Source organism: Homalodisca vitripennis, chromosome 2 (assembly GCF_021130785.1).
Source record: "Homalodisca vitripennis isolate AUS2020 chromosome 2, UT_GWSS_2.1, whole genome shotgun sequence".
NCBI classification, from domain to species: domain Eukaryota; kingdom Metazoa; phylum Arthropoda; class Insecta; order Hemiptera; family Cicadellidae; genus Homalodisca; species Homalodisca vitripennis.
Window position 1 is genome coordinate 26,809,252 of NC_060208.1, and position 16,766 is coordinate 26,826,017.

Below are 16,766 nucleotides of genomic sequence, written 5' to 3' on the forward strand. Positions count from 1 at the left end.
ATGTTCTTGTTTCCCAATATCATACCACTGTTCATATTATTGTTCTCAATATCATTCTAATACCTCTCGGAATTATACCGGTATTTATATACCTAATCAGTATCGTTTGCCTCATCAGTGAGAAATGCACACGATGTCTCCTTGACGATTTTCTATCATAAATATTGTATCTCGTGTATTGCTTTGTGATTCCACTTGCTATAGTCAAAGACTCACTGCGCTCGCTTAAATTGTAGTCGCGGAGCAAAGGTTTGTTGAATCAAGCTAATGCCCAGTCCCTCCGTGTTGGTCTTTCAGCTACTGTAAATATAACGTCCCAGAATGTCTAAGGAAACCAAATTCAATACCTCACATGTAAACATTCCCGATTTAGTTCATTAGGTAAAATCCAGAATAAATTATTTAGTTTGCCCCGTTGTCACGTTGTTTAAATAAGAATCGTTGTTACTTTAGTTATGTTTTCACTCTATAAATGTAAACAAATTGAAAATATTGGTTGGATCTTGCTGTCATAATGCAATGTTTACACAGAACAGTTATATTTAACAGGCTCTTTCAATTCTTATTATAAAACTTTAGAGACCAAGATGGGATTTTTTTTGCTGCTTTAGAGACAAGTGGGGCGTATCCTGGAGAGATTTTTGAAATAAGAATAGATTAATTAATCTCAGAGACCGTAAGAATATCCATGTAAATGTCCAGGACAATAGGTTGAATAGTTTGTCCATGAAGGTAAAACAAACAAACAAGGGCACTTTCGCATTTATAATATTATTAGGATCTGAATTTCTGCCACATACGTGTTTAAATAACCAAAATAACATATGATCGAAAGACAAAATATCTAAATCAAACTACTTTTTTAATTCATTAAATTGAGTATAACCGGCAATAGCCTAGTTTAATTTTAATTAAGATTGAATTATAAAAAGCACTTGCTCCGCTGGGGTGTGACATAAATCTTAATAATATTCAGAAATGTAATTATTACTCTTATGGACTATAATACTTAGTTGTCCAAAAAGGTCTTAATTTTAATACAGTTGTGAGGTACCATAATTTGCTATTACTGAGGCTTTTTAATTGTAAAAGAATTCAAAAATGTCAGTTATACTTCGATCAGATTATAGTCTATTATTAGTGAAAGAGTTCATTACAAACTATAAACTCTAAATTGGAACTATTTAGGATCTCCTAAATTGGATCGATAAATAGGATCTTCTTGAAGTACAGAATTGCAGCTATCTTCGAGCTGTTGAATGGCACGAATTGTATTACCGCATATTCTTATTGTTATACAAAAGCGACGAGCATAGTCATCACCAGGACCAGGTGCATTGAATATCATTCAGGCCTCCCTTTTTTCTCCAGAAATATCAGTAGACATTTGACAGAATCGCAAAATTTTATTTTTAAACTGTATTTCCAACCTATATCGTATACCAATAGTACACAATTATTAGATATTTTGGTAATACAGATAAATAAAACATTATTATAAAACCTCATTTTGAAACTGTAAGTCGTCATTATGTAACGACCAATATAGTTAAAAATCAATATTGCACAATCTCATCACTGTTAAGGAGAAGAAGCAATTGAAAAATTTTTATTTTCAATTGGTACTCGAATATTGTTCGGAGTAATATAGGAATATAATACCAGTTACCTTTGTTGGTAATTTAATTTGAAACACAAACATCACATAAAAGTAAGTTAAAATGATTGACTTTTATAATAATCTGTACACAAATTACAAAATTAAAACTATTACGCATTTAATAACATAATACATTCAATAATTATTATTATTTTATCTCTCATATTATTTTGTCACGAGAAAGTATTTATCATTTTCTTAACAATTCTTATTGTTTCATTCTTATTTTATGAAGCCAAGTAATATAAATCAGACTACTAATAGGCAATAGCCTCTACATTGAATGTTGTTGAATAGGACTAATCAATGTTGACATAAAGAACCAGATCATAATTTTAATTTTTTTTGTTACTTGGAGTTGCCATGGTAGGTTAGGAAAGTATTTTGAAAAATTTCCTTAGCTACTACTAAAGATAGCAAATTTGGTATGTACTCAATGATGATACCAAAGAGTACCAATCGTCCATAACCCCGTATAATTGAACTACATTGACATTACACAAGCCATCTCCCTTGAATCACTCGCTGTAACATCATCATCCATTGGGAAAACTTTCGAAGGCCTCTTTTTGTGTTTAAGGGGTAGCAACCACCGAAGTTGCGGCACTATCAGCCGTGGATCGAGATCTCCAAGGGGTGCTCTGGTGAAAATGCTGACCGGAATCCCCACCAGGAAACCCACCAGGGCTCCCAACAGATTGTAGTAAAGGTATGACAACTGGTAGATCTTGGGTTCTGAACCATCTGACCAAGTTTGGCTGCCAATCCCGGTGTGAGAGGAGATCAACAGATGTGTCATGCTGGAAGGCAACGATAAGATTAGTTCAGGCTTAAAATAAAAAGTTCTTTATAACTTAGAATGTCTATTTATCCAGTTTTTAATTTATTATTAATTAAATTATACTGAATTGAACAATGTTGAAGATGGAGCTTGTATTGGCTACTTGTGAACTTATTTACATTCAAACAACTAACCAATATTTAAAACTTTTATTTTTGTGAGGCCTTTCGATAGCAAGGCTGTCTTCGTCAGACACATCACAATAGCCTTGGTTTATGTGTTTGAATGTAAGTAAGTTGAATTGAACAATTGAACTTCAGCATTAACATGGAATTTGGAGACCTTTGAAGAAAACAGTTTTTGAAGGTCTATGAAAGTGCTAAGGAAAAACATTTTCTCATATTCAGTATCCAATCTCTCCTTTACTATACTCAATTACTTTTTATACGTGGGTATTAAAGGAATGTTCAATCCTGTTATCTTCTCTCAATTTAAATTTACAATTCAACATAGGTTACTCAAACTTGGAATCGTTTGCATTTATAATAATCAGATGGATCGAACAAAATGTTAGTAGAGCTATTTACGGCTGAGACTTTCCCTACACAACATGACTTGATGACCAAGGATCCTGCCGTTTCCTTGGCGTGAAAAAACTAAAATTTGTTTAGTTTTTTGGAATTATGTGCACTGTGAAGATAACCCTTTTGGTCATAATTTGACAAGATGATACTGCACACAAAACTAAACATAACAACTGCGTGTTGTTCTTCTTTTAATTAAATAAACCCTTGACGTACTTAAGGGCACCCTCGCAGCCATCGATGCTCAAGGACTTTCCTGGGAACTGGATATGCCTGTGGGCGATGGCAACTTGTGCTCTGACCACGAAGAATGCCATCACCGCTAGACTCGCTGCTGCTCCAGATAATGCTCCCTGCAGGGCAACATTTGGAATTATTACAATCCAGTAGTAATTCATTGCAATACTTAATCACATAGTATGTTACGTTGCCATAAGATTACTTGATCACATTCTAATACAAACTAATGTCACCATCGAAAAGAAATTAGAGATAGAGTAAAACATACCTTGGTGGAGCCCCAAGGAAAGAACATGCCAAAGGTGAAGAGAAACAATATTGCTCCATGTGTCACTCCAAGCAGACTTAGGGCTAACTGCAAATGGAAAAAGTGTTCAATGAGTTCAAGTGTTCCACTTTGACATGGACAAAATAATAGATAAATATAGTTAAAGATACTCGATACCTATCTCACCTGCAGGATCCCGCCCAGTTTAGATACGAAGAAGACCAGTAGCACTGAAGCGATTCCAAATACGAGGGCAATGAGCTTGACGATCAAGGCCCCGGCTGAGTCTGAGTGCTGGGAGTGGATTCTGAGCACGAAATCTTCGTAGACGGTTCCAGCAGCAGTGTTGAGTCCTGCAGACATTGTACTGTGGACATGGGAGCAATTGGGTTTTCATTTGGAAAGAGTCAATCTATTATTTAGATCATATAAAACCAATACTAAATTTTAATTTTGTTGGTAATATTTTTAAAACGTCTTCTAAGAAATGGCATATTTTGCTTTGCAATATGTATTGAATAACATGATTGGAATGAAATGTTTATAATCATGAACAGAAACGTACTTTACATATTTAATTCAAGCCATGAACACAACACAACACCATCAACATAACCGTCCAATCGTCATCATACACCTGAAATAAACCATGTGGAATAGTGTTAACAATAAAAAATTATAAGGCACAAATAATATGGCATGCTGGACCTACTTGGAAAATATAACATTCCTTCCTCTTGAGATCAAGACTATTCATTCAAGTGATTTTACTTTTCAGCGCCTAATGTGATCAGCATCTCAAGCTCAACACTACCCCAAGAATGATACAGGTCCAGCCTTCATCTACTGAATGACACTGTCGCAAATTCGTTTTTTTTTGTCATAGTCCTTCTGTTTAACCATAAAGTCCCATCAATATTAACCATTACATTGGATTTTAGAAGACTATGTTTAGACAATATTTTTAGATTATATAGTATATCAGCCGGTATCCTGCTTATTGTCTGATGTGTTACAGCAGGGACAGATGCTGCTTCACTGATAACACAACCAGATGAAGACGAATGTGAACTGCCAGCTCTCAAGTGATTAGTCGCTGTCGTTTACTCTGACTCTTAGCCGATCAAACTTGAAACAAACTTCAGCAATGTAATTTTTACTTTGAAACTAATTTCACATTTTACTCTTTAGCTAAATATCGAATTCCAGCATTGTGAATGCTGCCTCCACATCTGAAACAATGCTTTCCACTAAAATTAAAACCTGTTGATGTTAGTCAACAAAAGTGTAACCATCCCGGGTTGAGTTTCAGGTCAAGAACGTAGCCAGAAAAAGAATTTTGGGGGGGGTCCAGACAACAGATATTTTTCCATGTGGACAGAGAGTAAGGCCCCATTTTTTTCCTTAAAAAGTTCTTGACCCGTTTTTTTTGTTGACAATGATCTTTCAGCAGTACATATCAGTAATACTGAATTAGTTAAATAATAATCGTTTACTAAAGAGTAATTGAAAATTTTAAAATTTAGGAACATTCATACGTAGCTAGGTCCTTCAGCTATAGATTTTATGATAACTTTCAAATACATGCGCACACATTTCAAAATATTTCAGACGAGACACAACATTTTACGAGTATACTCTCTAAGAGGTTTTTTGTGTTCTATTTTTAATACCAAGCAGCAATTGATCTCGAAGACTCTCTTCTACAGATGTTGCAGACTGGCAATGTCTTGCAAGAGATCTACGTTCGCTAAGCATCTCCTTTATCTATAACAGGCTATCTATAACATCAGCCAAATGCTACACATTCATCTAACGTACAGTAGGCATCTTCGTAATAAGCCTAAATAACTTTTACGATTCCTTTATAAGACTGTAGAGCGGGAATGATCAGCAAGTAGCTTACGGTTTGAATGAATTTTTTATTCTAAAATATTTTTTCACAACCTCTTCTAGTGTAATGTTTTGTAACTTACTGAAATGTATGATAGTAGTATTCCCAGGCTACCTATTTCAATACTAAATTTTATTTTGTGTTGTGTAATATCAATTTTAATACAATTGATGTTTACGAGGCACCTTATACCCAGCGCTAATTGTGCATATGTATTAAATAATTTGTATGAAATGACATGTTTATAATTATAAACAAAAACGTACTTAACATATCTAATTCAAGTCATGAACACAACATTAACATAAAACATCCAAATGTGTTCAAAACATACACTCTGAATAACAATACAAATTATAAATTATAAGTTAGCTTAACTTGTTTGGTTTGTTGGAGACGACACCTATCAATGCCATATCAAACGATACTCTAGGGAAATAAGTTATGAATGTCGAATTTTTTAGTATTTTCTAATAAAAATACCAGATAAAAACGTATTTTTAGACACTAATTTAAGATATCCATTAACACTATGTTATCCTACTTTTATTCAAAAGATTAGGATAATGAGGTTATTGATGGATAATTGTATCTTTCATGAATCGTCGTAAAGATTAAAAATTAGTCGTTACTGCAATTTAGATAATGTGATATTCTGAGCAGCCATTAAAGCAATCCTAAAATGTTTATTTTTATCATAATTTGAGTGTAAACAACAATTACAGTTTTATAAATATCATATGTCATGCAATAATGTTCAAATTGTAACTGTTCATTGCTTACAATTTTAGAATTATGAATGTCCTGCTATGTTATTTTTAAAATAAACTATACGTTGGGTTGAAGTTCATTACATCAACATACACGTACAAAACAGAACTGAATAAAACGACTTGCTCCGCATCAAATTAATATATGTACATTTGCATAGGAACTTGTGGAATATTGGATATGTGACTTATTATAGATTCCACAAGCTATGAATATTAAATGATGCTTTATGAGGTTTAAGTGGTCATTTATTCCTCCAATTGCTCTGTACTTAAGTGGCCAGAGTGACGAAAGAGTGTTCGGCAGGGAGTTCGAATATTATTTTTAAGAATGTACTTTTAAGTTTTCCAATTGATCTAAGACCATTTAAAGGTTAGCTTAAATGCTCGTTCATCTCTCGGTTTCCTCCAATTTTATCTAATTGTGTACAAACTTTTATAGTTTCAAACATCCTCCATTCGCTTTTTACTAAATAGAACATAAAACAATTTCTAGATAACTTCTAATCTAATAACAAAACTTATAAGTAAACTGAGGATTGAACTTTCCAGGTGTACTCGTATATTAGGAAATAATACTTAATGGCCTCATATTACCTATTAAACAAACAACAATGACTAGATTACACTGGGAGTGACAAGACAAGACAACTGTGATTTTATGTACTAATTACCTTCCCACCTGACGAAGAGGATAGATTCCAATCCTTGAAATGTTTTATTAAACAATCTTTTGACATAATAACGGTGGCGAATGTCCGAAACCTTATTATCCTTTCACACTTTAATTGTTACAAACAATGTAATGTATTAGCTGCTGTAACAGTTATTGAAACCAATTTGAAACTTTTAGAGCTCGACTGACATTTTAGTGTTGTAGTGTTCACATTTAGTGTTCACATGAGAAACTTGCACTATAACACATACCTGAGAGCAGCACTGAATACACCAGCAATGAAGAGGCCAGAGAAGCCAGGGATCTGGGCTCCTAGCTCCATCACGAACATGGGCAGTAGTTGACCAGAGAATTTCACTTTCTATAAGGTACAACGCAAACAAGGTATAATATGAAATACAATACTCCTACACCACTAGTTGACAATTAAATTAGAAGGAAATTAATTTGAAAGGAACTAAGAACGAGACTACCAATATAAGAAAAGGTGATAAAGAAACCTATCAAATAAATATTCTAAATTTGGTAATTCTAAGCAATATATGGGTCAACGTCGATTTTTCTCATATTACAATATAATGTTCCAATAGTCAATTAGAAAAGGAAATGACTAGAATTTCTTGCCGGAAAGCAGTTATAGGGAGCAGGCAACCGCCAGACCTCGTATATTGCTTAGAGTTACCTATTAGTGATCAGGGGCACTGACGTGATCTGGGCTTCAAATTTGGAACTACTCGAGTTAATTTTTTTTCTAAAAGAGCAAGCAGCGCGAAGCGCTGCGCAGCGGGCAGGCATCGTGCGTGATCCTTTTTTTTATTAAACATTTCTGATAAATTGTTATTACATATTACAATATAATGTAGGTAATGTATGTAAAACAATTTTAAACACATAATTACATGCTGGAAAGCAAAGTAAACTAATATAATCCGCCCAATACAAAATCTCCGTAAAAATCTGGTAAAGGAATCTGTGTCATTCCTTTGGCCTGAATCAATTCAGTATAGACGAATATCACGCACGATGCTTGCCCGCTGCGCAGCGCTTCGCGCTGCTTGCTCTTTTACAAAAAAAATTAACTCGAGTAGTTCCAAATTTGAAGCCCAGATCACGTCAGTGCCCCTGATCACTAATAGGTAATTCTCGCGGTTGCCTGCTCCCAATAACTGCTTTCCAGCAAGAAATTCTAGTCATTTCCTTTTCTAATTGACTATTGGAACATTATATTGTAATATGAGAAAAATCGAGGTTGACCCATATATTGCTTAGAATTACCCTAAATTTGAGTTAGACTAGAGACTTTGTGGCTATTGGACTCAATAAAGATGACAAAAAACTAGAAAGGACGATCCCCTATTGATCGTGAGAGAATTCTTACTGATTTCTCTCACAGTTCAAAAAGGATCAGTCTTAACATTATTATCTGTACAATGTTTAACTATTTAAACATCTTCGGGATTTAGATAATCAACAGTAAAATCACTACATATACACGTAAACAGCTGTAGGATTTTGAATGTTGAGTTTAGCTCCAGTTTACCTTCCTTTTTATTGCAGCGTCTGGTATCTGACGCTGTCTCAGATTTGACTCCTGGAAACTGGAGTCATGTTCGTCTGAAGAGATCAAAGAAAGTCGGCGACGAAGAAGCTCAAAACGAGCCTTTACATCGTTTCGACATCAGAGACACCTATGGATAGGTGAAGTGGTAGGCTCATTGTCTCATCAGATGCACAATTGAGTACACTACGATGTTCTGACACGATTTCTAAGCACTGTGGAACAACCGAGTTTATCTACACATAACGTAGCTGTGTGCGCTAGATGATATCAGACGCTGCAATAAAAAGGAAGATGAACTGAAGCTTAACTCAACATTACAATTTAATTAACCCTTCCTACCATAGCTACGTTATGTGTAACTGTAGGATGTTTTTGAAATTATTATTTAATTGATATAACGTCAACAGTGTTTTTTATAATTTAAATGTTCTAGCCAGTGGCGTAGTGTAGCGGGTTACAATGGTTATCGTAAGATAACCGAATCAAGCAACGTCGAGCGTGGATGCTGCTTAGATGGAGTCCTTGCAAGCAGTCCGTCTTCCTGGCCATTGAAGGTGGTTCGGAAGTCACCTTTAAGCCGTTGGTCCCCAGGTTGTGTTAGAGAGGGCTTCTTAGCCCTAACTTCGCCTGGTAAATAAGTCTACTTTACTTTACTTATTCAAAACCACTATTAGTAAACCACGTAGAGTACCTGAGTAGCGATGGGGTCACAGTGATGGTACCTGGCGTACAGGATCAGACCAACCAACACTGCCAGAGTGTTCATACCAATGAAGCCTGCAGTCGACCACATTATTACTCTGCAAGTCCACAGTTTCATTATTTAGTTCTAAGTGTAATAATAATGATGTTTCATCGCTTATATATTTATCAGCCATAAAAGATGTTCAAAATGATATTTCTTGGGGCTAGAACTGAATTTGCATTAAGAATGGACTAAGTACATTGAAACTATTTTAAGAAAATTGAACTCAGCATACTTTCAAATGCTTATTTTGAGACATACTATAGATTTAAAATTATGTTTGATGTTTGATCATATATGATGCTTATTCATATTCAATTCAGTACGTGATTGAGTTCTGGGGGTTTTCAACAGATATAGATAAACTTTGCAAAATTCAGAAGAAATTTATAAGAATAATGACATTTTTTCCTTGGAAGGCTTCTTTTAAGCGTAATGAACATAAAGTTTTAACTGTACCAAGCCTAATAGTTTTAAAAACTCTATTAACCGTTCTAATTACGGCAAATCTTTGTAATGAAAACCATAAACACAATAATAATAATAGGTATAAAACTAACTTTCAATATTCCTGACATCATCAGAAAGAGGTGGAAAAGACACCATCCTACATGGGAAACAACACCTTTCAATAAATTACCTTTAACGTTTAAGGAATTAATGTATTTAGGCTCATTCCGAGATAACATTAAGGAGTTTTTTACTTACAAAAACACATTATAAGGTAAGTGGGTTTTTAAATGATGTTTAAATTTTAAGCACTGCATTACGTTAATGGTTTTATTTTTTTTTTTTTTTAAGTAGTTCGACAAGTTGACACAATTGCTTTCCTATGATAAGTCAATTAATACCCTGTTTTATTTTATGCGTTTTATTGCTGTCTTGCGCGTTTTATTGCATTGTATGTTTGGTTGTTTGGATTTACTCATACAAGAGTATTGTAGATTATACTAATATTTGACAATGTCACCTGTTTTATAGCTGTGCTATATTTTGAAATGTTTGTGACAATAAAGATTTATTTATTTATCTTAAAATGTCTTCATAGAGTTTTCTGAGTATGATACAAAAAGGAAGACATATGAGTTTGTATATAAAAGACCCTTGAGTGGGAAATCTTAGTTCAATCCAATAAAACTTTAACGATAAAACATTGTAAGTAATAAAGTATTAGAGATAGCTAACCTCTTTGCTGCCAGCTGGGTAGGGACGGCTATGAATCGCTGTATTGTCCCAGGACTGCAAGCTTGGTAGGCGAGCAGAGTGAATGTGCAGCCTAGTAGCATGGAGCAGAGTGTGTGACGAGCAAACGGATCAGGGTCCAGACTGAGCAGACAGAAAAAATATGCAAGAAGGCATTTAAATTACGAATTAATTACACTCATAAACCTGAGTTATCATCAATACTGGATATATACGTAATAGCATTAGGGAAATCTGAGCACTACATGTTCATTTCAGTAAGATATTAAAAATTCCCATACACTTATGTAGGCAACCATGAACGTCCTCTATAAAGCTTTTGGAGTGGCATAAATTTCGTGCTTTTTTGGGAGTAGGAGCTTTAAACTTCCACACATTTATAAAACCACAATTAATGTGTGCTTTCTGGAGTGTAAGGATGTTTATTTTCTTGGGAATATCGCCTGCCAAAATCCTACAGGACTTTGGATGAAAGAAAAGCTGCAATTTTTGTTGGAGTACCAGTAAGATCCTGTAAAGATAACATTATCCTATATTTAATATAGGTAAGTAAGAAAACCATAACTCAACGTTTCGAATTCTCAATCTGATCTCTTCATCAGGTGTCTAACTAATCTAATACTTAACTAAACCACGAAAAGAGTTTCAGTTTAACATCACCCCCCCCCCCCCCCACCCCCCCCCCCCCCCACCCCCCCCCCCCCCCACCCCCCCCCCCCCCCACCCCCCCCCCCCCCCACCCCCCCCCCCCCCCACCAGATCCGGATTATATTTCTGTAAATTAATGGCATAATTCAGATCATTCATTGATCTATCAACAAGTTCACACATGTATCGATGGTGTTGGGTACTATCGATAATGGTGCAAAAATCGTTTAAACCTTGGATTGAGTGCTCTGTATTTGCACACAGTACTACCGTTGATCCGGATTATTTCTGTAAATTAATGGCATAATTTAGCATGATTAAGGTAATCCCTGTTACTTTTCTGTTACATAACAGAACGTTAGCTGTTTACGACTAAAGCTCACTGTCTAATGTGTTTTGTCCAGCACGATGTCTGCAAGTCTGAACACTGTAGCCGGAACCCTCTACGAAGACTTCGTCGCCCCCTTCTACAAGAAATCGCCCAAGAGCGACGCTACCGCCTCTTTAGTCATGAAGGCCATCGTTCTGGTCGTTGGCACCTGCTGCGTGCTGCTCATCTTCATCGTTGAAAAGTTAGGAGGCATCATGCAGGTGTGTTACGTAGTGAGATAATCATTAGAAATTGAAATTGAATTCTCAATCCAATTTGACCAATCCACCTTTTTTGTGAGTCAAACTATAAACATTCACCGGTCAGGTTATAATTTGTAAGCACATCCAGAAATATACTTAAAATAGACTACCTTATAATCGTTGGCTTAACAACTTTAATTTGTACAGATGGCGATCAGTGTGACTAGTATCACCCACGGCGCCATGATCTACATCTTCTCGGTCGGAATCTTCTTCCCATGGGTGAATTCAAAGGTGAGCCTAAATTTCTCAGTAAGCCATTTCAAAACATAGTCTTACAAATCATAAAATAAACTTAATCACTCATAAAGTTTACAACCGATATATGTTACAAAATAAATAAATTATTATTGGTGGTTCTGTTCTTTATTTTTTCTAAATAACTCTTAAAGTAAAAGAATTTCCAATCATTCTTAAAACAACATAAACACTTCTTATAGAGCAAAGTCAATTTCAGAAACAAAAAGAAATAACAAAAATAATTTCACTATATTTTTAGTAAAGACGTTACACTTCTTACTTTTAACATCGAAGAAGTAATAAAAGAAAGAGTATAACAGCCTTAGACATAGAAGCGAAAGTTTTATATATATTCTGATATACAATAAAATATGCATTTAATGTTAACAGGGTGCACTGTGGGGAGCAGTGGCTAGTCTGGTGTCTATGACCTGGGTCGTGGCAGGATCCCAATACTACATGGTGGCTGGACAGCTACAATTTCCCAGCAAGATCCTTAGTGTTGACCAATGTTTAGTTGGCAGCAATGTCTTGAAGTAAGTATCAACAAATTACCAAGCCTCTAAAGTAAGAACATTTTGATTCTATAAAATTGAAATCCCTGTTCTAATAATGTTTTATACGATTTTTCAAAATCTTTAGAAAAGTGAAATAGGTCTGTAATTGTCAATCAGTGTGGTTGCTCCATCTCAAAATCTCCTTTGTAATTGTTGCAGTACCACAGTTGCGTCCTCTTACGCTGGCATCGGTTCTCCAGTGATAGCTGAAGGTGTACCTCCGCTTTACCAACTGTCCTATATGTACTTCTCCGGCCTGGGAGCTCTAGTGGGGTTGTTGGTAGGCCTGACTGTCACCTGTCTCACTCAATCTCAGCCTCTGGAATTGCTCGATCCACGCCTCATCACACCCTGCATGAGACGCTTCCTACCTGCCCCTGCTCCAGCTCCAGAGGAGCTGAAGCTGATCCAGGAAAAGAACTCTGTGAAGATTGTGATTAACGGTGTTTAGTTCAGTAGAAACATGTCGCAAGAGAACCCCAGGACAGATAACCCTTGATGAAGGTTTACTAGTCAAAACAATATTGGACTCACTAGGAAATGTCAACAGGATTCATCCAGTCAAACGTTCTTTGAATCCCAAGACAAACTCCTGCAAAGGTCCTTTTCCAAATCTACGTCTTCGAAAAGCCTTTAAATCCAAGACAATTTTATAAACAAATCACAATTTTAAGAATTGCGTTAAATTTCAATTCTTTATCATTTATTGAAGAACCACGACAAAATCTGAGAGAGTTTTAAAGACTGGATTTTATATTAGAAATAATATTATTAGAATTGATTATCAAGTCTGACAAAGATCGTTGGTGCTATTGTTGTAGTGCTATTGTTGACTAGAGTACATCGAAGTAGGTAGCTACATTATTGTGCGACTACATTATAATAATTTAGTGAATATATTCCAAGTTATTCTCTGTTTGGCCATTCAAAGGCTGGAGATGAACTAATCAAGAGCTGTGATCTTATTTAATATTTTAATATAACAACATGTAAATATTTGTATTTTTACTAATAAAACTAGGTTAACAACTTTGAAAAGTTGCTAGAAATAAGACATGAATTGTTGACTATTTTTAATAAAATATAGAAAATAAATGTTTTTATAGATATTTAAAGTGAAATTAATTTAAACCAACCTTTCCCTAAGATTTGTTCAGCTTTGGATTGAAACTGTGTTACTCCAATCAGAATGTTTATCAGAGACGATTAGTATTCTTACAACCCTTTAATAACACTAATATAGACCCAAAATATAGTAGCGTTGGGTTGAAAATATTTTTCAGAAGTAACGAGAACAACTACTTTACTCAGTGTAAATTAAAAGCGCTACTTTGCAACTAAACAATTGGATGAGTTTATATTTTTACTGTTGTTTTTTTCCGAGAATCGTCTGTTTGTTAATACAAATAAAATCATTGATTGATTATTGATAACTATAAATCAAAAGTAATGTCTTAAACGTATCCCCTTAAACATTTTATGATACCTTTGATTGTACCAAGTATTTTTAGTGAAACTGCTTAGATTTTTTAAAGAAACAATAATACCAAGTTACCTCCTTACTTAGTCTTGGAATTATTTCACACAAAATATCTCTTTTAAAACATACTTCTTGTACGCACCTAAGTGTTCTTTCTTTTTTCAGAGATTAGTATTGTTTATTTAATAAAATATATATAACTTAATTGTATTATACTTAAAACTCAAATTAAAACAACCATAAATACTTAAACCACAAAATCTGATCTGTGCTTACGACCTCATATATTTATTACGCAAAAAAACATCCCGCAAGACTGCAACTAAAATTAGGGAAACAATTATTTCAAGGTTGGATTTTTATTAGAAAACTATTATACTAAACAATCTTGGTATAAGAAGCAATTAAGTCAACACTTAAAAAAGTAACACTAATTCAATATCAATAACGATTTTTTAAGAAGTAAAAAATAGTTAAAACCATACAGGACATTGACAAGGCAAGATTTGCAGATATGTTTTAGCAATTTATCTAAAAATAAATAAATAATAATTATATTTGAAATAACAATCAGATAATAATTTGAAGTAAATATTAAGATATAAATTAATCTTTTTGGCGAGAGGATTGTATGCAATTAACAAAATACTAATTCCCTAATTGTTTGGCAAACTTTTAGCGCCTTCAATCTAAGGAAGCGTTTTGCATGAAATAACAGTTAGTATTTACCGCGCTGAAGGCGCGTCGAAATATAAATGTGGAGACTAGCATTATTAATTACTAAATTTACCTATGAGAAACAAGTTTTATAAATTTATTTACGTGTTATAAATCATACAAGTTTTAAAATAATTAGTACAGTTTGTTATTATTTTTGTAAATTGTTCCACAGAATGTACAGTTTTGTTCGACTAGAATTGCCAGATAACGTTCATCGTACATTTTAAAGCACTCACATAGTCAAATACATTTTTTGTATTGTAAAAATTATTTATTTATATTTTATAGAATATTTTGGTATATTAAAATATAGTTTATTAATTATTTGTACAAAATGCAAATATGTCAAATATTGCAAAAAATAATCACAGACTTTTTTATTAAAAATTTTACAACTATTTATAATAAAATATACCTTTACGTATAGTACTCTAGTCTGTTTGAAGCTGCGTGTGTACTACAACTTAGTAAAAGCACTTAACAGTGGTTGAAGTGGATCAAAACATTATACTTACAATACGTTATATTAGGTGAATTCCGTTGCTGTCTCAAAAAGTAATTTGTTTCTATGCTTAATTAATTAAATAGTCATGCCAACCCAGAAAAACAGTCTTTAAAGCTGATTGAACAAGACAAGATAACGTTTCTTTTTTCCAAATTGTGTCTTATCTATTTACAGTTGTAGCGGCTAGCATTATCTCCTCCTGTTATCAGTGGGGCTAAAGCAGCCCCCGTATCTCTATGCGACAAATGAAAACTATCTCTGGAGATAATACCAATATCTATCACCACAGAGAACAAACGTATCCTTTTTATGTGATGTCAGTCTGATTATGAACTATAACTACGCATAACTTTCTAGAAAAGTTCGGGTTTTGGGGGCTAACAATGGAATTTAACATAATAATTATATTTTGCTGGTCATTTAAGTTGAGTATGATAAAACATTTTACATCTTCCACTTTTTTGTGATATGGTATGTCTCAAAACTGTGATATGGTAGCGTATGATTTACGCTATGAACATTATCTTTTACAGGTTTTTAATTTTGTTTGCGCAAGAAATGTTCCAAATCTGATAGGTCTAGGCACATCCTCCAGCTATTCGATAATTCATTTTATTCTTTTAATAATACTGCATAATACTCTGCAATTTGTTTCGTATTAATACATTTTTGGGTTATTTAATAGCCGTATCATTTCTAAGAAGCACACTTTTAAAATGAATATATCAACAAAATGTTGATGATCAATAAAAGATGTACACGATATGACTAACACTAATTTAGTATAAATTTTAACAGGTTTCATATATCTGGTCAGTCACAATAACCTATCACAGACAACTCAGGAAGAGATTCAGCTGAGAAAGAGATCACATTGCAGATTTCCAGTGAAGTTTTACTCACTCACGATCAAAAATGCCACAAAAAATGATGATACCTTAAAAACATGCTTAATTATAAGTATAATTATACCGTTTTCTCATCTCACATCAATAATTCATACTTTCCTACTTTCTGTGCGAATAAAACCAGCAAAATTATGTAAGAACTTGAATGTTTAGGTCACCGACAGGGGATGACAGTTTAGAAATATATAGATGTAGTTACTGTCAAGAGATTAATGTGTCTAGTGAACTATAAGGTTTTCCCCAGTACACATTATACTTCAAAATTTATACTTATTGTAAACAGCCGCAAGAGGAGGTTCGAGTATTTAATTTTATTGTGACACTAATGAGAATCTGAGAATAATCGCAGGGTTTCACAGAGACTCACCGATGCCAATTGATAAATTAAGGATATTCAATTTTGCCAAGCTATAGCACACATTATTTACCATTACATAATGGATTTTGCCAATTCTTTTTCCATTATTGGAGAGTTCTTGAGCGTCTGGGCTGAGGCTTGGTTCCCACGCAATCACACTTTTACTTTTACAATAATATTGCTTGGGTGAATGTGTTACGTTATTAGCTAAATAAATTATTCAACCGATTAGCAATCAATTTTAATTGTATTTATACACTGTTTTAATCAAATTTCATAATACAGTATTATGGACAAATAACGTACCGTTATGTGATGTAAGATGGCTTAAATAG

The 16,766-nt window shown here is 34.0% G+C and overlaps 2 protein-coding genes across 2 annotated transcripts; one reads left to right on the forward strand and one right to left on the reverse strand.

Annotated features, from left to right (window-relative positions):
• Positions 1–1,938: 1,938 nt before the first annotated feature.
• On the reverse strand, positions 1,939–10,939 carry LOC124353717 (sodium-coupled monocarboxylate transporter 1-like). Its single transcript, XM_046803688.1, has 7 exons — positions 10,365–10,939; positions 9,126–9,234; positions 7,125–7,234; positions 3,720–3,900; positions 3,534–3,620; positions 3,242–3,378; positions 1,939–2,460 (listed from the first exon to the last, which is right to left on the reverse strand). Exons 1-7 carry the CDS (start codon positions 10,463–10,465, stop codon positions 2,145–2,147), a joined length of 1,041 nt encoding a protein of 346 aa, XP_046659644.1. The 5' UTR covers positions 10,466–10,939; the 3' UTR covers positions 1,939–2,144.
• Positions 10,940–11,438: 499 nt separating this feature from the next.
• Positions 11,439–13,569, forward strand: LOC124356224 (sodium-coupled monocarboxylate transporter 2-like). The gene is made up of 4 exons (XM_046807409.1): positions 11,439–11,621; positions 11,811–11,897; positions 12,294–12,439; positions 12,620–13,569. The coding sequence occupies exons 1-4, from the start codon at positions 11,439–11,441 to the stop codon at positions 12,909–12,911; spliced, it is 708 nt and encodes a 235-aa protein (XP_046663365.1). The 3' UTR covers positions 12,912–13,569.
• The last annotated feature ends 3,197 nt before the right edge of the window (positions 13,570–16,766 follow it).

Excerpts from the sequence above, each read along its gene's own strand:
- LOC124353717 (XM_046803688.1), bottom strand. The coding sequence starts at position 10,465 with ATGCTACTAGGCTGCACATTCACTCTGCTCGCCTACCAAGCTTGCAGT. Across the intron at positions 3,901-7,124 it reads GTATTCAGTGCTGCTCTCAG|TACAATGTCTGCAGGACTCA; the intron begins GTATGTGTTATA and ends CCATGTCCACAG. Across the intron at positions 3,621-3,719 it reads AACTGGGCGGGATCCTGCAG|TTAGCCCTAAGTCTGCTTGG; the intron begins GTGAGATAGGTA and ends TTCCATTTGCAG.
- LOC124356224 (XM_046807409.1), top strand. The coding sequence starts at position 11,439 with ATGTCTGCAAGTCTGAACACTGTAGCCGGAACCCTCTACGAAGACTTC. Across the intron at positions 11,622-11,810 it reads AGTTAGGAGGCATCATGCAG|ATGGCGATCAGTGTGACTAG; the intron begins GTGTGTTACGTA and ends TAATTTGTACAG. Across the intron at positions 11,898-12,293 it reads TCCCATGGGTGAATTCAAAG|GGTGCACTGTGGGGAGCAGT; the intron begins GTGAGCCTAAAT and ends TAATGTTAACAG.